Raw genomic sequence first — 26802 nt, 5'->3', positions numbered from 1 at the left:
CATTTTTTTACACCATGTTTTTAAAAATGATAGCCATAACCCGTGGCGGGGTGTTAGATGACCGAATGATTAGCACGTGCACGCTGTATCACAAGGTCTGTCATTGAGTCAACTGCGGGGTTTACCCTGGTTGTACGTGACAAGGAGTGTGGTCGCCTGTCCAACCTCATGGGTTTTCTATGGGTCCTCCGGTTTCCTCCCACTGCTAAAGACCCCTACACGCAAGTGAATTATTGAAATAAAGTTAAACCATGTGTTAGTCCTGAAATGACCTAGTTTCTGTCAATTGGACATTAAACCCCATTTCTCTCTCTCTATAATCCGTGGCAGCCAGTCCAAGAAACTGTGCATAATCACAGCTTGCTTGGAAACATGATAAAAATTAAATGTCATGAATGGGTTTTATTTGCAGAGTTATTACCCCTGTCATCCAAACCTTAAAAAACACTTTTCAGTCCAAAGTTTCTGACATTTTCTGATTTAAAAGTTCATGGTTGACATAGATGGCAATATTTTTACTTTATCATCATCCTGATGTGGCTTCACAGAGGTCCTGACAATGAACAGTGTCCAGTTATTCGGATGAGACAAAAAACCGAGGTCCCATGTACACGTTGGCATGCACATAAAAGTACCCTTGACAGTTAGAATTCAAAATAAAAGTAGGACCATAGTGTTGCTGTGTAGCACTATGGCCCTTGAGACAATTTTGGCTCTTTATAAAATTGTCTCTTCAATTTGGTCTATAAAGTCAAATCATAAGTACTAAATGAACGTGGTTATAGTTGTTCGTAAAAAACAGTGATGTTTTATTTAAATTATAATCATTGTCAAAATAGTCCACAAATTCTAGCTGTTTATTGACCTATGGTCGGTTGACCAAAAATAGGTAATGTTGCCTGTCTTGGTTGTGGGAAATATAGAGTTTTATTCCTTATATGGCGTGGAAATTCACGTCAAGGTTATTAAAGACCTGGGAAAGTAGGGGGTATAAATTAGGGTGTAGGGGAGAGCTAGATTAGAGCTCACCCAGAGATTCTTACCAGTCATTATATATTTGAGAACGAGGAACCTGCAAAGTTATTTCCAGTTTATTAATAAAGCTGTGAAATCATTGTTGCTGTAGTATTATTTACGATCACAAGGAACACAACAAATAAAGAAGTCCGGTAGTACTACAGCTGTCCGGACAAAATTTCACTCATAGCACACTGAACAGTATATGCCAGTCTGCATTATCCCAGATTAGTCTGGTCGAGATAGAAAATTTGTGGGAAGAAATTCCTACCCAATTGATTTCTTCATTTTCTGAAACAACTATGTCCCTAGTGTTCCAGAAAACTTTTCCCCGCCGATCGGTGTTGAGCAAATCTTTTTACAGCATTTTGAAATTTTGACCCCCTGGGTCAACATAATGAAACTGAAAACCATTGATAACTTCAAAAATATCAATTTTACACCCTAGAAATGTATTATCAACATATAGGAAAGTGATACCAAGGATTCCAGAAATGATGTCAAAAGTAACGTATGACGTCACCGTGACGTCAGAATACAAAATGGCGGAACTATGACGTCACTGTGATGTCAAAATTCAAAATGGCGGAGACGTGTTGTGAATAAAGCAATAACAGCAAGCAAAAAGACAAGAGGAACATTCTGGACACCATAAAATATTCATTCGGGTCATCATAAATAAAATCATCAAAATATTCTTCAGTTCTGATTTGTTCTGCCCCGTACCAAATTCATCTTCTAAATCGATGCTGATTTGTTGGCTATTCAGACAACCCTCCCCATGGCATCCTCCACGCGCTTCAACACATTTCAAACCATTCTTTGTACAAGAACGTGACGAGCATTGGTTTTTCAACGATTTACATTTACACCGAATGAAATTCAGAACGTTTTCTGGTGCTGATGGAAGAACAGTCGCGATGGGAACGTGTCTATTCTCTATCACTTGCCAACCCCAATTCACAGGATCGACGCCATCGTCTAGTTCATCCCAAATTCTAACCTGAACATGGACGCGGTGAGCATGCTGCTCGGCCGCGGCAGCTGTTGGAGGAAGTCTATTGATTTGAATGGAAATTTTTTTCAGCGATCATAGCTTTGTACCTTAGGTACCGGACTTTAGTTGTGACAATACATTACACAGAATAACCTTTCTCCAGCTTCAGATACTTCGGACTGGGAACTTCCAGGTGAAGCTATTGTCTAGCTTGCTTCCTGAAAGATATCACTGTTCGTATGTTTAAGACGTCCCAATTCACAGCATCCGAAACAACCAGAAGTGGTATCACACCCAGACCAGGCGTGAATGAACAATAAATTGTCTAATACAGTTTTATCCATTGCGCTGCAGACTGATTTTATGTCATAGGTGTTGCGCTTTTTGTCCAAGTGGCAAAGATGAATTGTCGCCAGATATTTTGGTCTCATTACTGCACCACGCGAAACCAGAAATGGCGACAATTCATCTTTGCCACTTGGACAAAAAGCGCAACACCTATAACATAAAATCAGTCTGCAGCGCAATGGATAAAACTGTATTAGACAATTTATTGTTCATTCACGCCTGGTCTGGGTGTGATACCACTTCTGGTTGTTTCGGATGCTGTGAATTGGGACGTCTTAAACATACGAACAGTGATATCTTTCAGGAAGCAAGCTAGACAATAGCTTCACCTGGAAGTTCCCAGTCCGAAGTATCTGAAGCTGGAGAAAGGTTATTCTGTGTAATGTATTGTCACAACTAAAGTCCGGTACCTAAGGTACAAAGCTATGATCGCTGAAAAAAATTTCCATTCAAATCAATAGACTTCCTCCAACAGCTGCCGCGGCCGAGCAGCATGCTCACCGCGTCCATGTTCAGGTTAGAATTTGGGATGAACTAGACGATGGCGTCAATCCTGTGAATTGGGGTTGGCAAGTGATAGAGAATAGACACGTTCCCATCGCGACTGTTCTTCCATCAGCACCAGAAAACGTTCTGAATTTCATTCGGTGTAAATGTAAATCGTTGAAAAACCAATGCTCGTCACGTTCTTGTACAAAGAATGGTTTGAAATGTGTTGAAGCGCGTGGAGGATGCCATGGGGAGGGTTGTCTGAATAGCCAACAAATCAGCATCGATTTAGAAGATGAATTTGGTACGGGGCAGAACAAATCAGAACTGAAGAATATTTTGATGATTTTATTGATGATGACCCGAATGAATATTTTATGGTGTCCAGAATGTTCCTCTTGTCTTTTTGCTTGCTGTTATTGCTTTATTCACAACACGTCTCCGCCATTTTAAATTTTGACATCACAGTGACGTCATAGTTCCGCCAATTTGTATTCTGACGTCACGGTGACGTCGTACGTTATTTTTGACATCATTTCTGGAATCCTTGGTATCACTTTCCTATATGTTGATAATACATTTCTAGGGTGTAAAATTGATATTTTTGAAGTTATAAATGGTTGTCAGTTTCATTATGTTGACCCAGGGGGTCAAAATTTCAAAATGCTGTAAAAAATTTTGCTCAACTCCGATCGGCGGGGAAAATTTTTCTGGAACACTAGGGACATAGTTGTTTCAGAAAATGAAGAAATCATTTGGGTAGGAATTTCTTCCCACAAAGCTGGATTTGTCACCTTCTCCAACCAGCCTAGATGGAGCAGAGACCCTAATTCATATCTTTAATAAGCATTTATGAATAGTTGTTGGTGGGTGTTTTATTACCTGGCAACAGAAACCCATCTTCTAGTTTTAAATTGATGAAATAACTGTCATTATTTGTAACACTTTGGTCCTTGAGACAATTTTGGTTCTTTGCAAAATTGTTACTTTACTCTGTCTATAGAGTTAAATCACACGTACTTAATGAACGGGAATATATAGTTATACATAAAAAACCCAGTGATATTTTGGTTAAATCATAATCATTGTCAAAAATATCCACCAAATTCTGGCTGTTTATTGACCTATGGTTGGTAGACCAAAATAGGTAATGTTTCCTATCTCTTTGGTGGGAAATAAAGAGTTTTATCCATTATATGGGATGGAAATTAACGTCAAGGTTATCTTAGACCTGCAGAAATTAGTGGGTATAAATTAGGGTGTACAAGTGAGTTTGATCAGAGCTCACCCAGAAATTCGTAGCAGCCATTATCATTGAGAACGAAGAATCTACAAAGCCATTACGTCCTACTGTTCTGCTCCGACTGGGCTAGTGAAGACAAGCATACGCCATACAGTGTGCTATGAGGGAAATTTTGCCCGGACAGTGGCACTACGACCTACTCTTATATCGAATTCCAACTGTCAAGGGATCGTTTACGTGCACGCCAATGTGTACACGGGACCTCGGTTTTTTGTCCCATCCGAACGACTAGACAGCTTTCCTTGTCAGCCCCTCCGTCCTGCATCACTGACAAGGGAGAACAACGCTGGAAAATCTGGATGAACTTTCTCAGCCAATGCAGGGATCGAACATCCAACCTCCAGTCTAGTGAGCCAGCGTCTTACCCGCTTAGCCACATGATCCCCTGTACTGACTGGACTAATGAAGAAGGAATAACAACATAAAGAGAAAGTCGATTGATAGTACGTTTGATGTTGGTTGTGTAATAACAGAGTATGACTTTATAGAATTTCTGGTCTATACATTTATACATAATAGAGATGACAATGTGTAGAAATTTCATTAATAGACATAGTTATTGTATAGCTGGTGATTTAATATTATATCACAGACAGGACACAGCTGTATAGATAGATACTCGGTGTTTATTATAATCTCTTCAAGGTCTGTCATTGAGTCGACCGGCATGGTTTTGTTTCCTCCTACTGCTAAAGACCCCTATGCGCTAGTGAATTATTGAAATGAAGTTGAACCATAGGTTAGTCCCGAAATGACCTAGTTTGTGTTGAGTGGACGTTAAACCCCCTTTCTCTCTCTCATGCGTTAAATGTAAACTGGTTTTAAAATCTGTCGATCGTTTTACCAGTTTAAAATTGTTGCCTCTTAGTACAATAATGATATTGTTTTAATTGTTTATTTCAGGTTTGTGGCTATAATGGTATAACATACGAGAATGAATGCAAATTACGATTTGAAAATTGTAAATTTAAACAAAATGTTCAGATAAAACATCGGAAATCTTGTAGTAAGTTAATATTCTGAACTCATTATGGGGGAAAGCTGTTATATAATAATATGAAATTCTAAAGCTCATTGCCTGGGAAAGAGGTTATTGACGACATCACAGATTATATATTAATATGAAATTCTAAAGCTCATTACCTGGGAAAGAGATTATTGGCAATAGATTATATGTAATGTTTGGGCATGGATCTTATTTGTAAAGTGGGGTTGTTTGGAAAAATGGTTAGTGCGTGTGCATTGTGTCAACTGATGTGGGTTTGATTCCCCGGTTGTAGGTGACAAGGAGTAGCATTGCCACTGCTAAAGACCCTTACGAGCAAACAAATTATTGAAATAAAATCTCTGCAGACCTACATTGATAGAATCTTTTAAGTTGATACTGCATTATGACATTGGTACTTTCAAAATTTATCCCTAGATTATTAACCAAAATATTTTAAAATCATTTTATTTACAAATTAAAAATCTTTGAAATATTTTAAATCATTTTACTAAACAAATTAAAGATCTTTGAAATATTTAAAACCATTTTACTTACAAATTAAAAATCTTTGAAATATTTAAAATCATTTTACTTACAGGTTAAAAATCTTTGAAATATTTAGAATCATTTTACTTACAAATTAAAAATCTTTGAAATATTTAAAATCATTTTACTTACAGACGGTTGTGAAAATGTAAAATGTGAATTTTATGCAATTTGTGAAAGTGATGGAACTCAAGCCAGGTGTGTTTGTCCTACGTCCTGCATACCTGTAAGTATTACTATATTCATTTTACAGGCAATCTGATTAAAACACAGATCCAATTTCGTTTCGTTTTTATAGTTCAAAATTTCGATTTTACTTGTCTTTACTACACTTGGATCTGGAAGCGTTGTTATTTAACTCGTGTTCTGCTTGAAATGAGGGGTCAGCCAATCAAATGGTCTGTCGAATCGAGTGTTTGACCTTTTTTGTGCGAAACTGTGGATAGATATAAGCGGCTATAGAAATCAAAACAAAGCAAAAGTAGATAAAAAATACATGACGGTCGCTAATTGGTTAATCGAATGACTGACGTAATCGGGTCAAATGTCGCTTGCTTGGTACCTGACGTCATAGAACGTGAACTCCCACTATAACTTGTTAGATCTACACGTAGTGTAGGGCATCGAAAGTATAAAAAACGAAACAAAATTTGTGCCTGAGCTCCCTCCCCTTAAATAACAAACTCATTGTTGGATGGATGAAAATGTCATTTATTAATATAAACAAGACTTAATCTAAAACGTAATAAATGACTGTTTATTTATTAATGTAAATAATACTTTCTTTATCTAAATAAAATTAAACCATATGTTAGTCCCAAAATGACCTAGTTTGTGTCGAGTGGACGTTAAACCCCATTTCTCTCTCTCTCTCTCGATCCCAGGCTTGTAAGTGACAAGGAATACAGCGGCGGGGGTGGGGTGCAGGAAATGGCCTAATGGTTAGCGCACGCGATTTATCATAAAGTCTGTCATTGAGTCAAATGGCTTATCCAGCCTCGTAGGTTTTCTTCCACTAAAGACCCCTATGCGCAAGCGAATTATTAAAATAAAATTATACCATATGTTATTCCCGAAATGACCTAGTTTGTGTTGAGTAGGTGTTAAACCCCATTTCTCTCTCTCTCCCTCATCTGAATAAGAGGACCATAATTACAATTACAGATTAGCATGACAAGAGTCTAAATACAGACAGGGAATCAGAGAGTTTGACTGATGTTCTAGATTAAAAACCTTTCTTATATTTAAACATAGACAAATTACTTTACAAGTTAATTACACTAGTCAATGATTGGTCTAATCACTCTTAACCTAATCAATATCATTTCCGTCTTTCAAATCACATCCTAATTATCCTTAGTGTTTGTTTTGCACGAATGAAATTGTCTGACAATTACCTTTATTTCTGGAATGTTCTAAATATTTTGGGGGATTTTTTTGTGTTTATGTCTACAGAGATAAATTAAAGAACATATAATGGGATTTATTGTCATATATTGCTGGGGGTTTTTTGTGATAAGAATGGGTATAAAAAAACGAAACGAAGTATAGATCTGTATTTTAATCAGATTGCTCTTGTGCTCGTTGGTATGCAGGTAAAAGAGCCCTCGACAGTTTGAATTATATATAGTATAGGTGGTAACAAAGCTGTCTGGTTGTTATAGCACACGACATGATGTAAGCCTGTAGTTTGTCCATCTCAGTCTCTCTCATTCATACACTCCCCGGCCCCCTCAAAACTAAAACCCTATTATGTTTTGTTGATGTATGTTTTAAAGGTTATAATGTTTTGTTGATGTATGTTTTAAATGTTATAATGTTTTGTTGATGTATGTTTTAAAGGTTATAATGTTTTGTTGATGCATGTTTTAAAGATTATAATGTTTTGTTGATGCATGTTTTAAATGTTATAATGTTTTGTTGATGCATGTTTTAAATGTTATAATGTTTGGTTGATGCATGTTTTAAAGGTTATAATGTTTTGTTGATGTATGTTTTAAAGGTTGAAGCTGAAGTATGTGGAAGTGATGGAAAAACTTATCTTAATGAATGTGAACTAAAAGTAGCAGCTTGTCGTAGAAAACAGTTTATATCAATAGCTTCAACAGGCTCCTGTAGTAAGTTTTATACAATTATATAAAATACTGGGGGGGTCTAGTGGTTTAACGGGTGCGTGCTAGATCATAACATCTGTCATTGAGTCAAGTGGCATGGTTTTAATACCCTGCTTGTACATGACAAGGATTAGGGTCACTTGTCCAACCTCATGGGTTTTCTCCGGGTTCCACCCACTGCTAAAGACACCTGTCCAACCTCGTGAGTTTTCTCTGGGTCCTCCGGTTTCCTCCCACTGCTAAAGACCCCTACACGCAAGCAAATTGTTGAAATCAAATTGAACTATACGTTGGTCTCGAAATGCTCTAGTTTGTGTCGTGTACCTATTGATGTGCACGTAAAAGAACCCTTGACTGTTGGAATTCAAACTAAGAGTAGGTCGTAGCCCCGCTGCCTTGGCAAATTTTCCCTCATGGCAAACTGTATGGCCTATATCGAATTCCAACTACCAAGGGATCTTTTACGTGCACGCCAATGTGTACACAGGACCTCGGTTTTTCATCCCATCCGAACAACTAAACAGCTGTCCTTGTCAGGCCCTCCATCCTGCATCACTGACAAGGGAAAACCACGCCGGAAAATCGGGATGAACTTTCTCTGCCAATGCAGGGATCGAACACCCGACCTCCAGGCTAGCGAGCCAGCGTCTTACCCACTTAGCCACCGTGGCTCCCGGTCTTCATTAAACCATTCTGTGCCAAAAAGGTGGAGATGAAACCCCCATTTCATTTCAACTGCCTATATCTGATACAATACATGGCAGAGAGCAAACCTGTCTTTTCACTTGGTAGCAGTGGCGGATTAAGCTCCACCAAGGCCTGAGGCGGCAGTTGCTGGAGGGCCTATTTAGTTTTTAAAGTTAGAGCCAAGGTAGTTGCTAACATTAAAAACGGGATTCGTTACTGAGGTTATCCAGGGGCCTACAATCGCGTCATAACTAGTATGACGTCTTAGACTATACTAAGCCAAAGTCGTTTGATATTGGTAATGTAACTTTATATGCCCATAAATGACGTCACATGGATACAATACTGTATATTAAGCAAGACATAACCGAAAACATACAAGGATTTAACGTACATTGTAGACCTACGTTTAAAAAATAAGATCAGATCTCCAAACAAATAGGGCCTATTACAATGGCGTGGGCCTAATTAATTTCACTTCAGGGCCTATGTTGATTCCCGTTGGGTCTAAATCCCACCCCCTAACATTCATTGTCTATGCGTTTTTAATTGTATCAGACAAGTCTAAAAATTTTTTTTTTACAAAATCTTTGGGTCTGAGGCTGCCGCCTCATCAGCCTCACTGATAATCCGCTACTGCTTGGTAGATATTAAAATTAACAGACTGAAACTGATTGCATTACATTTTAATCTCTAAGGATATACGAGTAGAAATGTTATAAAATAAAATAGCATGTGCGTGCTGTATCATAAGGCGTGTCATCGAGTCGACTGGCGTGGTTTCGAATCCTCGGTTGTACGTGACAAGGAGTAGGGTCGCCTGTTCAACCTCGTGGGTTTTCCCCGGGTCCTCCGGTTTCCTCCCACTGCTAAAGACCCCTACGCGCAAGCGAATTATTGAAATAAAATTAAACCATATGTTAGTCCCGAAATGACCTAGTTTGTGACGAGTGGATGTTAAACCCCATTTCTCTCTCTCTCTAAGGATATACGGGTAGAAATGTTATAAAATAAAAATAATTGAGCTTTTCACAAATGATCCTGGTATTGACAAAAATGATGCCACTAGGGAAAGTTTTTGAATTAAAATTGCTTCACACTTTAAGAACTTCCCCACTGGACGGCATTAATCGATATGATTTACTCCCGATGGGTCTCTACCTTTATTGTATACTTTCGTTGTTGAATGAAGAAAGATATCTATTTTTTTTACAGATATTCGATCCTTGCCTTAGCAGAAAAAGTTCTTCGGGACTTCCCACTGTGGTTATCCCTTGCCAGTGGTGCAGGACGGAGGGCCTGACAAGGACAGCTGTCTAGTTGTTCGGATTGGTCAGGTTCCATGTGCATATTGGCATGCTCGTAAAAGATCCCTGGGCTGTTGGAATTCGATATAAGAATAGGCTGTAGCGCATCTATCCAGGCAAAATTTCCGTTATAGCACACTGTATGGCACATACCCGTCTTCAATTGCTTAGTGTGAACAGAACAGTAGGACGTTAAATCCCATTTCTTTTCATTTCATTTTATTACAGATAAATGTGCTGATGTTGTGTGTCAATATGGAGCTAAATGTGAAAATGGAGCATGTGTTTGTCCGATCATGTGTCCAACAGTCCGAGAACCTGTCTGTGCCAACGATGGTGTAACTTATTCTAACGAATGTGAGATGAGGCGAGCATCGTGCGGCCTGAGTATAAACCTGGTCATCTTTCCCAATGATCGATGTGATGACGAAGTTATTTCTTCAGGTTCAGGAGGTATGGTATTTCCCCCGTCCCCTCCCACGTCCCTACTTTTACCACAATTTGTGCCTATTAGATGTTTCAAACGGCAATTAGCACCGAATGATCGTATTTCACGCTGTTGCAATAAAGTACTTTTGACAATATAGATGTGATTATCCAGTTGTTGTTATTTTTAACCAGTGGCATGAAGTATTAGTTGTATTTTGTTTAATACAGTTAGTTGTTACATAATATCATAATTTACCTGTAGATCCAGTCTATAGACTTGTTTTCATTGTCTTTATTAATCAGTGTTGATTGTGATGTTCCAAATTGATACATTTGACTGATTTGAAGTAAATATTAAAACTATTGAATGTCATCTGGGGGATTTTGAATCCCTTACAAAATTCAATAATGTTAAAGTTGAATCTCTCCAAGGAATATCAGGGCCCTTATTCGCGAAAACTTAAACTAAGATACAATCAAAATTTTAAGAAATACATCAATTCGATTGGCTGACCAGTAAAATCAATTTGCATATATCCAATTTGCATATTAGTCAGCCAATCGAATTGCAGTATTTCTTAAAATTTCGATTGTATCTTAGTTTAAGTTTTCGTGAATAAGGGCCCAGTTCAAAAACAGTTTATTCTTTTTAGATTTTAAAAAGGGATGGCTGGGTAAAATCTTTTGGTGGGCCTTTTATAAATCAGATGGTCGTTATTTAAGAGATGTTGAATCCCTTACAAACTATAATATTGTAGGGTGGGGTTGGATGGCTGAATGGTTAGCACGTGCGTGCTTTATCATAAGACCTGTCATTGAGTCAACTGGCGTGGTTTCGAATCCCCGGTTGTACGTGAGAAGGAGTAGGGTCGCCTGTCCAACTTCCTGGGTTTTCTCTGGGTCCTCCGGGTTTCCTCCCACTGCTAAAGACCCCTACGCGCAAGCGAATTATTGAAATAAAATTGAACCATGTGTTAGTCCTGAAATGACCTAGTTTGTGTCGAGTGGACGTTAAACCCCATTTCTCTCTCTCTCTCTATAATATTGTAAAAGTTGAATCTGTAAGAGTAATATCAGTCTTGATTGAGATATTCCAAATTGATACGTTTGGTTGATCAGGAGTATATATTAAAGCTGTTGAAAGTCATTTGAGGAGACTCTTGTAAAATACAATATTGTGATGAAAGTTGAATCTCTAAAAGGAATATCTCGAAAAATGTTTAATCCCATTCAGTATTTACAAAGTCATGATGATTTGAAAATTTCTTAACAGCAAATATAAACAAGTTAGCGCTAAATTTTGGGTAAAATCTTTTGATGGGTCTCTTTTTAGTCCGGTTGAATCCAAGACAGGAAATTATCTACGGTTGATATATTTTTTATTTGTTTTCTAAATTAAATTTTAAGTAATCAATTTGAGTTTGAGGAAGTTGTGAAATATTAGATAGATAGATATTGTTCAAAAGATACAAATGATGAACAAGCTTTAAAGGGCTGATCTCAATTATATTTTGTATTAAAAGCCCTTAAAAACTCAATATACGTGATACGTTTTCAAACAACTAAATTCGTCAGTCTTCATCTGGAAATGTAGACTGCTGTCCCAAGCTGGATAAAACCAGAATTTTATTTTATAAAAGTTGTGTGTAGTCGAAATTTACCTTTTGTTATCAAGTACAACACCTGCGTAATGCACTGTATAGCCCTCTAAAAGAACAGCAATAGATTATTAGGTCACCCAACGAAAAAATGACCGGAAATCTTAAAATGGTTATTTATCTGAATAAGCAGTTTTGACGTTTATGTTCAAACGACTCAATATTTTGAGCTGATATTTTGAAACAATGTAAATACACCATTCCTCTATATTTTGGCGCTTAAATTTCATACGTACATGGATTTTTTTCTGCGAATCTGTTCAAATGGGGATGTTGCCTTTAAACTGCTGTACTCACAGGCTGAATTAGCAGGAAAACATGCTCTTTGCAGTCTATTTTTTTAAATTTTCTGAGGGAGGCATTCACCTCAATTTCTGATGGTCCCTTTAAGTTATTCAACTAAAATCTTCTTTTTAAAAATAGATATTTGAATTGGCACGATATAAATTAAAATAGATTCTAATTAGGTAGATATTATCAATCAACGTTGATTATTAAAGACAATAAAATCATCAAGTCAATTAATTATTTGTCTTCTTAATTCTATTTATATATAAGCAGTCACATTATTCAAACTTTTTTCAAAGTTCATGATTTGAAGGATAAATCCAAATTATTAATTTTTTTTATAATCATATGGATGGTGAATACTATCCAACTGAAGTCTTGTTGAAGTTTAATTTCATGATATAATACTGGGAAAATGTGTTATCAGAGAAAAATGATAAAGTAAGAGATTGAAAATTGTTTGCAGCAATGGCGTCCTTTCAGTCATATTTGCCACATTTGACAGGCATGGATGTTAAAGCCCATTTCTCTCGCTCTCTTGACTTTTTGGCAATGAATTACAACGCCTGGAGAATATATCTGTTTGTTAATTTACATGCTATGATTTAGATATCTCATTATACCATAAGACACAATGAATACCGTTAAATTCATAGTTTATATTTTTGAAAACAAATTGAAATAATGCTAAAACAAAGTCAATATTCTTTGGAAAAAAAATATGTTGCGAATCTGATTTAGAAGTTAAAGGTCTGAAACAAAATCTGATTTTGACGCAAAAGGTCTAAAAAAAAAATCTGCTTTTGACGCGAAAGGTCTAAAACAAAATCTGCTTTTGACGCGAAAGGTCCAAAACAAAATCGGATTTTGATGGGAAAGGTCCAAAACAAAATCTGATTTTGACGCGAAAGGTCTAAAACAAAATCTGCTTTTGACGCGAAAAGTCTAAAACAAAATCTGCTTTTGACGCGAAAGGTCCAAAACAAAATCGGATTTTGATGGGAAAGGTCTAAAAAAAAAATCTGATTTTGACGCGAAAGGTCTAAAATAAAATCTGATTTTGACGCGAAAGATCTAAAACAAAATCGGATTTTGACGCGAAAGGTCTAAAACAAGATTCAAATTCTTTGGAAAAATATCTTGTGAATCTGATTTTGAAGTAATGGGTCCAGTGCACAGTCGATAACAATGCCTGATGAAACAACTGCACTGTTGTCATTTCCATGATTTGAAATGGTTTAATAATGTGATTGTGTAACACTTATACATGTGGTATTTTGTTAATGTTTATATATTTAATCTTTATTCATCCAATTATCTCTCTAAATGTCTTTTATCCTTCTCTCACTTATCCTCTTATGTGTCTTGTAATGCACTTTTGTTTTTACATTCTTTGGTTTTATTCAGGCAGGTGGCCACAAAAACAAAACAAAAACAGCCCTCTACTAAAAAATATTCTTATACAGTATCAATTAAACTGTATAAGAATGACCCATCCCTTCTCAACAACAAATCATCACCAACCAACTAACACTGATTCTTTTTTGCAGCTCTAATAACATTTTATTTTTTACAAGGTAATGTTTTATATGTAATATGATGTTTGTATTATTCAAGAGGGATCATCTGAGGGTTCAGGGGTTGGGTTTGTAAGTACTTGTGATGAGAAAACCTGTGGATTTGGTGGTTCTTGCGTCCAAGATGAAGATGGAAGTAGTATTTGTTATTGTAAAGACAACTGTGATGCCGTCAGGTATGTAACATCTTTATTTATTGGATGGTTGGATGGCCGAATGGTTAACACACGCTACGGTCTGTCATTGAGTCAACTGGTGGGGTTTCGATTCCCCAGTTGTACGTGACAAGGAGTAGGGTCGCCTGTCCAACCTTCCTCCCACTGCTAAAGACCCCTACGCACAAGTGAATTATTGAAATAAAATTGAACCATGTGTTAGTCCCGAAATGACCTAATTGGTGTCGAGTGGATGTTAAACCCCATTTCTCTCTCTCTCTCTTTATTTATTATGTTCTCTTGAAGCGAAAAGGATAAGGGGAATTATATGAATACATATAGCCACTAGCCAGACGACTCAGAGGTTTACATTACCCTCTACAACCCTCCCTTGGGTTATATGCAGTTGATGACACATACTTTAAAAAGACATCAGTACCCAACATGTTTAAAACAAAGAAGCATCAGTACCCAACATCTTTAAAACAAAGAAACATCAGCACCCAACATCTTTATGACACAGAAACATCAGCACCCAATATCTTTAAAACACAGAAACATCAGTACCTTTAAATATCTTTAAATAAAGAGGCATCAGCACCTGATCTATTTAAAACGCAGAAACATCAGTACGCAACATGTTTAAAACAAAGAAGCATCAGTACCCAACATCTGTATAACACAGAAACCCTGTCTTCATTAGCCCAGTTCGGAGCAGAACAGTAGGACTTTAAACCCAATTTCATTTCATTTTCATTTCAACACAGAAACATCAGCACCCAACATCTTTAAAACAAAGAAACATCAGCACCCAACATCTTTAAAACACAGAAACATCAGCACCTAACATCTTTATGACACAGAAACATCAGCACCCAATATCTTTAAAACACAGAAACATCAGTACCTTTAAATATCTTTAAATAAAGAAGCATCAGCACCTGATCTATTTAAAACACAGAAACATCAGTACCTTTAAATATCTTTAAATAAAGAAACATCAGCACCCAATTTCTTTAAAACACAGAAACATCAGTACCTTTAAATATCTTTAAATAAAGAAGCATCAGTACCTGATCTATTTAAAACGCAGAAACATCAGTACGCAAAGTTTATAAAACATAGAACATAAGCCTTGTTATGTCAGGCCGACCGTTTGATGTCTGTAGACATTGCAAGAAAACTATTCATTTATTCCAATAGACATTGCTCATTGATACCACTAATCATTGCTCATTGATACCAATAGACATTGCTCATTGATACATATAGACATTGCTCATTGATATCAATAGACAGTGCTCATTGATACCAATAATCAATGATACCAATAATCATTTCTCATTAATACCAATAATCATGGATACCAATAATCATTAATACCAATAATAAATTCCCATTAAAGCAATAATCATTGATACCAATAATCCTTTGTCATGAAAGTAATAATCATTGATACCAATAATCATTTCTCATCAAAGCAATAATCATTGCTAATTGATACCTATAGACATTGCAAGAAAACTATTCATTGATATGCAATCACTAAATCAAAATGCCAAGGTGAATAACTAAGCTTGTTAATGTTTATTTACACTATAACCAATTCATCAGAGAGATGCTTTTAAAGGGACAATAACACTCTTGCTGGCTTGACAGCTCCAGAAAAAAAAATAGCCTTATTCTAAGTACTAGCTGTGTTAGTGTTCTACCTGTTGTGTAAATTATCCATTAAATCCTATTTTACTTGTCCAAAGGGTTCAAAAATATTTTTAAATCCAAGTCACATTTGAAAAGCTTTACGTCAGGCTTTTCAAATCATTTAGTTGAATTTTTCCAATTTTTTAAATTAGGTGTGTTAAGATGAAATTTGTATCATCAATTAATTGGAATATTGTAAAATATTACAATTTGTTGACCAGAATGAAGATTGGGACATATTATTCAGTTACAACAAGAGTGGTATATTGAGCCTTTAAACTTGTGTATTTTTCAACAACAGCTTCAAACGTTTAAAAGAATAAAACATATGTATGTAACACGAAATAGAAATAAAATAAAATATCTTGTTTTAGATCACAAGTTTGTGGGTCTGATGGGAAGAGTTATGGTAATGAATGTCAGTTGAAATATGAATCGTGTAGACAACAAAAGGAAATAACTGTCGCATCTTCAGATAATTGTGATGGTAAATATATACTTTCAAATATCATTAGGATTCATCTAAAAAACATTTAATAGAATAAACCCTGGTTGAATGTTGTTAAAGATATAGTCATTAGACAGCTGGGTCCTTATCAAGCAGGGGGGGTTGGATGGCTGAATGATTAGTGTGCGCGCGCTGTGTCATAAAGTCTGTCATTGAGTCAACTGGCGTGGTTTCGAATCCCCGGTTGTACGTGACAAGGAGTAGGGTCGCCTGTCCAACCTCGTGGGTTTTCTCCGGGTCCTCCGGTTTCCTCCCACTGCTAAAGACCCATACGCGCAAGCGAATTATTGAAATAAAATTAAACCATATGTTAGTCCCGAATTACCTAGTTTGTGTCGAGTGGACGTTAAACCCCATTTCTCTCTCTCTCTCCCTCTTCAAGCAACAACACATACTTTTTTTATGGAAATATTTTAGAAAATCTTTTGAAATTCTAAACTTTTCTGCCCGGTCTCCCCTTATCAATGGTGCGGGATGAAGGGCCTGACAAGGAACAATGTCTAGCCATTTGGATGGGACAAAAAAAACTAGTAATGTGTACACGTTCTGAATTTCCCTCATGGCAAACTGCATGGCATATGCCCATCTTCGTTAGCCTAGATGGAGTAGGATGTTAAACCCCATTTAATTTAATTTTCTACCATATGTTGGTCTCAAAATGACCTGGCCTGTGTTGAGTGCATGTTAAACCCCATTTTTCTTTCTTTCTTTCTCACCGAATATTATATTTAAGATATCGGATAAGATTAATCATGATTAATCATGTGATCGGAGCAGAACACTAGGATGTTAAACCCCATTTCGTTTCATTTTAACCATGTGATGGATCCTCCCTCCCTCTCTCTCTTTCTCTCTCTCTCTCTCTCCCTCCCTCTCCCTCCCTCCCTCTCTCTCTCCCTCTCTCTCATATATTTGTAAATATATTTAAGATATGGGGAGGAGGAGGAACAATGTGATGGATTACCAGCTTTGATACTTTGATTAATCCTCCTCTCTCTCTCCCCCTCTCTCTCTCTGCCTCTCTCTCTCTCTGTCTCTCCTGTATATTTGTAATTATATTTAAGATATCGGGGAGGAGGAACCATGTGATTGATTACCAGCTTTGATTAATCCTCTCTCTCTCTCTCTCACACACTCTCTCTCTCTCACACACTCTCTCTCTCTCTCCCTCTCCCTCTCTCTCTCTCTCTCTCTCTGTCTCTCCTGTATATTTGTAATTATATTTAAGATATTGGAGAGGAGGAACCATGTGATGGATTACCAGCTTTGATTAATCCTCTAACTGGTAAAGATTATGATTGTCAAGATGGCAGTGATAGATGTCCAAGCAGCAGTTATTGTCATCGTGGATCATTCTTTGCTAAATGCTGTCCTCAAGGTATTTTTTATCTGATTATCTTAACTTAAAGATGCTTTATGTAAGATTTAAATAAAGAGCTGACTGTTCTTGCTATGCCAGTTTAAAGATGGGTTCCCACGTACAAACTGGGTGATTTAATGGTATATATGGACTAAAAACATATTCAAACTAATTAATTTGTCATAACTTTGCTTCAAATCACCAAATGCTGAGAACATTTGGGCACACAATTGTACTTTGTAAAAGTTGTATAAAAAATATTGTGTTCTTGAATGTGTCCAATTTAACAGCGAATTTATTATTATTATGTAACATACTAAGAAGCTAACTACATTTTTTGGGCACCAACCACCACTGCCCCCCCCCCCAGTCAAAAATATCCCTGTAGACCTATGGTCGGAGCAGAACAGTAGGATGTTAAACCCTATTTCATTTCATTTCCTTTCTGGAAATATTTGTTAGATATTTTTATTTTACTAGAAATTTCAAAGCATAAGGTATCTTAACATAATGATTCAGCACATAGGCATACAAATATTCCAGTTTAAGGGTTTTTGGATTTCTTATATATCATTTTTATTGAAAAAATTCTATATATTTTAAAGATTTTATTTAATATGTTGCAGAACAGCAGATAAAGAAATGTTCAGAAACTAAATATGGATGTTGTCGTGATGGTCAGACAAGTTCTCCCGGACCCAAAGGGGCAGGGTGTCCAGGTATTCAGTCATAGACTACATGTTTATATAAATATTGGTTATAAAGAAATGAATTTGATAGGAAGTATAAAAATGAAATATGATATTAATAATGATGCTTTATAAATAAGATACAATCCAAGCTTTGCTTCCTTTTAATAGGTTACATTATAATATTTAAAGTTTTGATTCAGGATCTCTTTATCAGAATTGTGCCGTTTTTTTATTGGTGTATCTTGCCATCACACCTGTCTGTTTGTCTGTCTGTCTGCCTGTCTGTCTAGTTTTTTGAGATTTTTTTGACCCCGGTCCTAAATTTAGAGGTATTCAACAATTTTTTTTGCCGAGTTACTCCTCTTGTCACAGAAACCATCTAATCTTTCTACAGGTCGACAGTTCTGAAATTCCATTTTCGAACTAGTTTGAATTGTTCGATCTGCAAGCCTTGTACAACAGATCACAAAAAAATAACAAAATTTTACCGATTTATTGCCCTTGTTACAGAAACATTTGTATTCTTAGACTGGTAGGTGATTAACTGATTGCTTGGCAACTCGATGATCATGGTTGCAAACCTGAAAAGACTTAAATGATAGAAGAGATAGAGAGACCCTGATTTAAAAAAAACAAATCATTAGTAGAAATTTATGATCTAAAGTGCCAGTCTCTTTGTCTTATATTTACGCAGGATAGAATTGTGTGGAATACAAATACTGTTAATTACTGAGTGGCGTTTCAGCTTCTCTAAATTCATGGGTCAGTGCCCGATTAGGACTCTGCAGGCTCCAAGGCACATTTTGATAGGTGGCCTGAAAATACTGATATTTGGGGTTCACCAGTACTGTAATTACTATAAGGTTACAGTAGCTAGATTACAACTTTTATTACTTTATTTTTTTTTGTGGCCTGGATTTCTGACTGGCTCTAAGGCACTTGCCTTATTTGCCTCATGGTTTATCCAGCGTTGGATTTGATATTGACTAGAGAAGCCTAGTTAAAACGTTGTTCAGTAAATAACAGTAATAGTATTCTATAGAGTTGTCACCTGTATATTCCAGTTCAATTACTAAATGCCATTGAAACAATTTATATATATATTTGGATGTATTTTATTAATATTTAGCCAACTGTCAATGCTTGTGTGTCTCATGAATCAACTTTCAATACTCGTGTGTCTTATGAAGGGACAGAATATTTTGTCCGGCAACTGAAATTCAAAGAGACTGGAACTTTAAATCTGGATTTAAATTCTTCCTTGATTATTTGAAATGGTTTAAAGTTTCAAGAGCTTGATATTAAGTATATTGATACTACATGTGAGTTCTGTCTATAGTGTTGTATCAACATATTACATAATACCTTGCTTCTACCTTTAAACAACTTAAAATACAGATTATACTTTCACACACGTGAAATAACTGTAAAATCATCTCGCGAGTCCAATTTTCTATAAAATGTACGATTGGAACTTGCCTGTACCCTTATTTGAAATAATGGTACGCCAGTATCAAAGGCTGATGTACCCTTATTTGAAATAACGGTATGTCAACATCAAAGATTGACGTCAGATCTGTATTTTAATTCTACTTATTGATTATATATGATTCAAGATTTTTATGTGATTATAAGAATAAACAAATAATTATTTTATTCAACACCCCAGATTTCCCTCCATTTAACGATATTTCTGATGGGCTGCCTGCCAAACAATTATTGTGGTTTTGGGTGCCTTTTTATTGCTGGCATGTATATATAGCTTTAATATATGATAGATGTTTTATAATATATATAATGTAGCATGAGAATATTTTAGTTTTAACGTAATCATAGATTATAGATAGAACTAGCATGTCCTTCAATCCAGACTACCATTCATCATTGGTTTTAATTGTAATCTAGTTTTACCATATGTCAACTCTAAAGACATTGTTTTTTCTTACTGGATCCTGCACACTTAGGCCAAACCAACTGAATTTTAGTTCTTACAGGTCGTGATCAATAAAAAGAATCTCAATTCTTGGGAATGATGTTTTATTTAAAAGAGCAGACAAACATTTCTTTTTCACTTTTTTTTCCCCCCCCCAAGAAAAAGGCTGACAAATTGTACTATTGTGGTACCAGTCAGTGTTCTGAAAAACAAAAATTAAAACTGTTCTAGCCTTAAGACACATTCATTATATTTGCTCAGAACCCGAAAACATATTTAATCACCCTATTTATCGCAAATAAATTCTCAGTTATGCCAAGAAAATACCAGATTGTTTCTTGATTTGGATAAATTTTTCCCTGGATACAGACTTTAGCACTTCCTATGCACTTACCTGTATACATATTCATCCCATCACAATACTTTTACCTGTATTTACCTGTATTTATATATTATAACTTATGTATAATAATATTTATTTCAGGTAATTTTCTATACAAGTTTTATAATTAATCAATTATTTGTCTGTGTAATTTTGAAAGTTTTTTTTAAGAATTTCTATAAAAATTTGAATCATATATATGTTGAATTATTCCTTAGGGCATTTTTGTTTTTATGATTTTGTGTTCAGTTCTAATTTTATTATTTTTTATTTTTTTTCATTTTTATGATATTTAAAACAAAATATTTTCTTAATAGAGCTCAATTCATGAATTTCTGACAGAATAGATTTAAGATTGTTTGTGTCTCTTACTTTTTTTTTTTTTTTTTTTTTTTTTTTTCAATAAATTTGTTAAATGGTGTTGTGTAGGTCCAGGTTGATATAAGTGTCTCTGTGTGTTGGGTGTGGCTCATCCACCTGGAGATCCTAGGATCGATCCTGGTGTTAGTATCTAGTTGTTTGTATAGAGCAAAATACTGGGGCGTTTAAGAACCCTTAACAGGTTGGATTTGATGAAAAGTAGACCAAAAAGCTGAGCTGCTGTTGGCGAAAAATTTCCCTCATAGCAGTCACTACTAGAGTGTATGGCATATGCCTCTCTTCTTCTCATTTCTAAATGATAACCATCTTCATTAGCCCAGTTGGAGCAGAACAGTAGGACATTAAACCCCATTTCACATTTCTTCTCATTACGAAATGATAAAAAAAATATTAAAGTCATCTGGAGTACAGAAAGCTCTTATTTTAGTGGCCGTGGTTTCCCCTTGTCTGGGGTGCAGGACAGAGGGCCTGACAAGGACAGCTGTCTAGTCGTCCATATGGTACAAAAAACTGAGGTCCCGAGTATACATTGGCGTGCACATAAAAGATCCTTTTCCAAAGCGGTTTCCCCTTGTCAGTGGTGCAGGACACAGGGCCTGACAAGTACAACTGTCTAGTCGTTCGGATGGGTGAAAAGACTGAGGTCCTGTGAATACATTGCCGTGCATGTAAAAGATCCCTTGCCAATTGGAATTCGATATAAGAGGAGGCTGTAGCGCCGCTGTCAGGGCAAAATTTCCCTCATATGATACTGTTTGGCGTATTCCCGTTTTCATTAGCCCAGTCGGAGCAGAACAGTAGGACGTTAAACCCCATTTCATTTCATTGATTTAGAGGTCCACAAATTATTGCCCAATTTCGTCAAAATTTATTGATTTAGTTGGTCCTTTGAATTTAGAATGTTTAATTAGATTGTGTCTATGTTTTTATAGTTGTATATTTTTCCTTTAAATTTGATGTCATCTTAGTTTTATTTCCTCATTTATTTCTATGGAAACTGTCTAATTGATTGTGTTCTTTATTTATTTCTATGGAAACTGCCGTCATCTTAATTTGGTTCTTTCTTCAGTGATATTTATAGACGCTGCTTTCAGCGCCAGTTTTATATCTTATATTTTCTTTTGTCTTTCATTGTTCTGTCTTTTTAATTGCTAATTAATTTTCTTTTCTTAGCGATGTCACTAATTAATTTTCTTAGAGAAAGATTAATTAATTTCCTAGAGCTATTATTTTTTTTGGGTGTATTATAATTAGAGCCGCTGATATTCTTCTTCTTTTTCTGATTCTTCTCTTTTCTTCAGTTAAAAAAACAAAAGTTTTATTTAAAGAGTTTTCTTGTAAATTAACGAGAAATGGAATTGACGATAATATTAAATCGATTCAAGATAAAATGTAATTAATATTAAATTTTTTTTTTTTTTCTATAGAATATTGTCACTGTAATTCCCTTGGTTCGTATACGAATAACTGTGATCCCAGTACTCGTCAATGTACCTGTAAACCTGGAGTTGGAGGACTACGATGTGACCGTTGTCAACCTGGATATTGGGGACTACACAAGATAGTTGATATGGGCAATCCTGGATGTATACGTAAGGATTTTACAATTAATCAAGCATTACTATGACAACCTTTTTGCATCATTAACTGGAGCCATGGTGGCTCAGTGAGTAAGATGTTAGCTCACTATCCTGTGTTCGATCCCTGCGTTGGCCGAGAAAGGTCATCAGGATTTTCTGGCATGGTTAGTCCTTGTCAGTTGTGCAGGACAGTCGTGTGGATGGGACAAAAATAAAGGTCCCTGTCTACACATTGGCATGCACGTAAAACAACGTAAGAGAGACCCCAAACATTCTGCCGCTTGGCCAGAACACCTAATCTGTCTTTTCATAATCCACATTTCTGTAAGTGAATTGTGTAAATATATCCATATTTGTGTATATTATTTCAACGTGGGGGGGTTGGGTGGCCGAATGGTTAGCGTGCGCGTTGTATCATAAGGTCTTTCATTGAGTCGACTGCCGTGGGTTTTCTCCGGGTCCTTCGGTTTCCTCCCACTGCTGAAATACCCCTACCCCCAAGCGAATTACTGAAATAAAATTGAACTATATGTTAGTTCCAAAATGACTTAGTTTGTGTCGAGTGCACATTAAACTCCATTTCTCTCTCTCTCTGTCTTTATTTTAGCGTGTAATTGTAATTCATATGGTTCTATAAGAGATGATTGTGATCAGATGACTGGACGATGTATGTGTAGACCGTATATTAACGGTATGAAGTGTAATCTGTGTAGTGATGGTAACCTATTAGGACCTGGTGGATGTGAAGGTAATAATTTATAACATTTCTATTAAACATGATGTCTGTGAAAGGAGTAGGGTCTCCTGTCCAACCTCTGGTTTCCTCCCACTGCTAAAGACCCCTACCCCGAAGCGAATTATTGAAATAAAATTATTAAACCATATGTTATTCCCAAAATGACCTAGTTTGTGTCGAGTGGATGTTAAACCCCATTTCTCTCTCTCTCTCTCTCCAAGTATAATTTTAACTATAGATGCGTAAGACAGGTTTCAACAATCGCCTTTGGAAGTGACAAACACAAAAGGAAAACATAAGTTATCCTTCTAATAATGTCTATATAACTGAATGAAGTGACGGGTGATAACAGATACACAGGCATTCTGCTAACTAATAATTCCTTCGAAGACCAAAAGTTGATATCTGATAACTCATGCTTCCCTTTCTTGAAGGCTTCATAACGTATCTATCGTAGCAATGATCTCTTGTGTTAAAATTATATTAAAATTTGTAACGTGTTTAACCAGTTCTATCACATCTGTGATAATGACTGACACCAATATTGTCATTTAAAGCAGCCTTTCACTAGCTCTTTGTATTACTTCTCAGCTAAAGATACTCCTACATCATGTCGAGATCTGGTTTGTAAATTTGGAGCTATTTGTGAGAACATTGAAGGCCGACCCGAATGTGTTTGTGATCAGAGTTGTGATGATCGAGATGTAAGGCAGGATATTGTTTGTGGAACAGATGGACAGAATTATGGATCGGAATGTCAGCTGGAAATGTTTGGATGCCGTCTTCAAAAGGATATAAGTGTTGCTTACCGAGGACCTTGTAGAGGTAAGTTTAATATATGAAATTAAAAATGAATTGTTACTTCTGGATTGATCAAAATATTTAGAATTAAAACATTTCCTTTTCTGAAAAGGGAAGCACGGTGGCTCAGTGGGTAGGGTGCTGGCTCATTAACCTGAAGGTCCCGGGTCATATTCCATGTTCATTGAAAAAGATCCACAGGATTTTCAGGCGTGGTTTGCACTAGTCACTGGTGGCAGGACAGATGATCTGGCAAGAAACATAGTCTAGTCATTCGAATGGGACAAAAAAGAGAAGGTGGAAAAACTTCTGTCTGGGCACAATATTCTTCATAACACTCTGTATGCCGTATGTCTGTTATTATTTGGGAGTCATTGTGGCTAAGTGGGTAAGACACTGGCTCGCTAGCCTGGCGATCGAGTGTTCCATCCCTGTATTGGTCAAGAAAGTTCATCAGGATTTTTCAACGTGGTTTCCCAGTTAGGGCCTGACAAGGACAGCTGTCTAGTCTTTTGGATGGGACAGAAAACTGAGGTCCTGTTTACACATTGGCATGCACGTAAAAGATCTCTTGGCAGTTGGAATTCGATATAAGAGTAGGCCAAAGTGCCGCTGCCCAGGCAAAATTTCCCTCATAGCACACTGTGTGGCATATGCTCGTCTTCATAAGCCCAGTCGAAGTAGGACGTTAAACCCCATTTCATTTCATTTCCTCTCTCTCTCTCTCTCCCTCTCTCTTTCTCTCTCTCTCTCTCTACAGTGTTCCCCTCTCTCTCTCTCTCTCTCTCTCCCTCTCTCCTGTATACTTGAAATTTAAGTTATTATTCAAATTCAGTATCTGTTTGGCTTTAACATTTCTTCCCTTTGGTCTTTTAAAGCTGCTCCGTCTCCCAGAACTACAGCACCTCCGTTATCTACATCACAATCCCATTATTATTCAAATTCATTACCTGTTTCAGTATCTGTTTGACTTTAATACTTCTTCCTTTTGGTCTTTTATAGCTGCTCCGTCTCCCAGAACTACAGCACCTCCGTTATCTACATCGCGATCTCGTAAAACAACTCGTCATATACATCCTGGTCAAGATGAGACGTATTCACCACAACTACCACAGATACACGGTACAGAAAGACCTATAGTCAGTGATTCAGAAAAAGAATGTGGTAGGTTTCTTATTTATTATCCTCTGTTTGATTGTTCCACGTCGCCTGTCCAGCCACGTGGGTTTTCTCCGGGTCCTCCGGTTTCCTCCCACTGCTAAAGACCCCTACGTGCAAGCGAATTATTGAAATGAAAATTGAACCATATGTTAGTCCTGGAATGACCAGGTTTTTGTTGGACATTAAACCCTCAGCAACTTTTTAGAGCCACGGTGACTAAAGATTTTCTGGCGTGGCTTCCCCTCTTCAGTAGTGCTGGATGGAGGGAAAAGGACAGCTGTCCAGTCGTTTGGATGGGACGGATAACCGAGGTCCTGTGTACACATTGGTGTGCACGTAAAAGATTCCTTGGCATTAAAATTCTATTAACATTGCCCGTCTTCATTAGCCCTGTCAGAGCAGAACAGTAGGACGTTATATCCCATTTCATTTCATCAGCAACTTTAATAATCTTATTTCAGTCTCCAGAGTTACCTTAAAAATATATGTATTAATATATTATGTTTGTCAGGACCTTCGGGTTGGATGGCTGAATGTTAGCATGCGCGCGCTGTATCATAAAGTTTGTCATTGAGTCGACTGGCGTGGTTTCGAATCCCCGGTTGTACGTGACAAGGAGTAGGGTCGCCTGTCCAACCTCGTGGGTTTTCTCCGGGTCCTCCGGTTTCCTCCCACTGCTAAAGACCCCTATGCGCAAGCGAATTATGTAAATAAAATTAAACCATATGTTAGTCCCGAAATGACCTAGTTTGTGTCAAGTGGACGTTAAACCCCATTTCTCTCTCTCTCTCTCTCTAGTCAGGACCTAATGGTAATATTTATGTATTTTTATATTTGGTTTATTAGGACCTGATGGTAAAATATGTGTATTGTATATTGTCAGGACCTGATGGTAATATAAGTGTATTGTATATTTTCAGGCCCTGATGGTAAAATATGTGTTTTGTATTTCAGGACCAGATGGTAATATTTGTAAATTATATATTTTGTTTATTAGGACCTGATGGTAAAATATGTGTTTTGTATATTTTCAGGACCAGATGGTAAAATATGTGTTTTGTATATTTTCAGGACCTGGTGGTAATATTTATGTATTTTTATATTTTGTTTATTAGGACCTGATGGTAAAATATGTGTTTTGTATATTTTTCAGGACCAGATGGTAATATTTGTGTATTATATATTTTGTTTATCAGGACCGGATGGTAAAATATGTGTATTGTATATTTTCAGGACCAGATGGTAATATTTGTGTATTGTATATTTTGTTTATTAGGACCTGATGGTAAAATATGTGTATTGTATATTTTCAGGACCTGATAGTAATATTTCTGATTATATATTTTGTTTATTAGGACCCGGTGGTAATATAAGTGTATTATATATTTTGTTTATTAGGACCCGGTGGTAATATTTGTGTATAATATATTTTGTTTATCAGGACCAGATGGTAATATATGTGTATTGTATATTTTCAGGACCTGATGGTAAAATATGTGTATTGTGTATTTTCAGGACCTGATGGTAATATAGATGAACTATGTATTGTTGATTCTGATTGTTGTGTATCTAACAGTAGTTGTAGACAAGGACTATGTCAATGTTACGATCAATTTGTGGCCTCTATCGATAACAGCCAGTGTATAGGTAAGTTATATATTGAT

At 36.4% G+C, this 26802-nt stretch overlaps 1 protein-coding gene across 1 annotated transcript in view; it reads left to right on the top strand.

Annotated features, from left to right (window-relative positions):
• Positions 1–24947, top strand: part of LOC126828111 (agrin) — a 243955-nt gene extending 219008 nt beyond the window's left edge. Inside the window, exons 9-20 of the mRNA XM_056102221.1 lie at positions 5058–5160; positions 5823–5914; positions 7691–7805; positions 10025–10249; positions 13789–13924; positions 15979–16091; positions 17341–17490; positions 18099–18191; positions 22288–22452; positions 23048–23188; positions 23768–24001; positions 24856–24947. Of these exons, the coding sequence (XP_055958196.1) occupies positions 5058–5160; positions 5823–5914; positions 7691–7805; positions 10025–10249; positions 13789–13924; positions 15979–16091; positions 17341–17490; positions 18099–18191; positions 22288–22452; positions 23048–23188; positions 23768–24001; positions 24856–24947 (1659 nt within the window). The remainder of the gene's footprint in view (positions 1–5057; positions 5161–5822; positions 5915–7690; positions 7806–10024; positions 10250–13788; positions 13925–15978; positions 16092–17340; positions 17491–18098; positions 18192–22287; positions 22453–23047; positions 23189–23767; positions 24002–24855) is intronic.
• The last annotated feature ends 1855 nt before the right edge of the window (positions 24948–26802 follow it).

Source organism: Patella vulgata, chromosome 7, assembly GCF_932274485.2.
Source record: "Patella vulgata chromosome 7, xgPatVulg1.2, whole genome shotgun sequence".
Classification (NCBI taxonomy): Eukaryota; Metazoa; Mollusca; class Gastropoda; family Patellidae; genus Patella; species Patella vulgata.
This window is presented reverse-complemented; position numbering and strand designations above follow the sequence as displayed.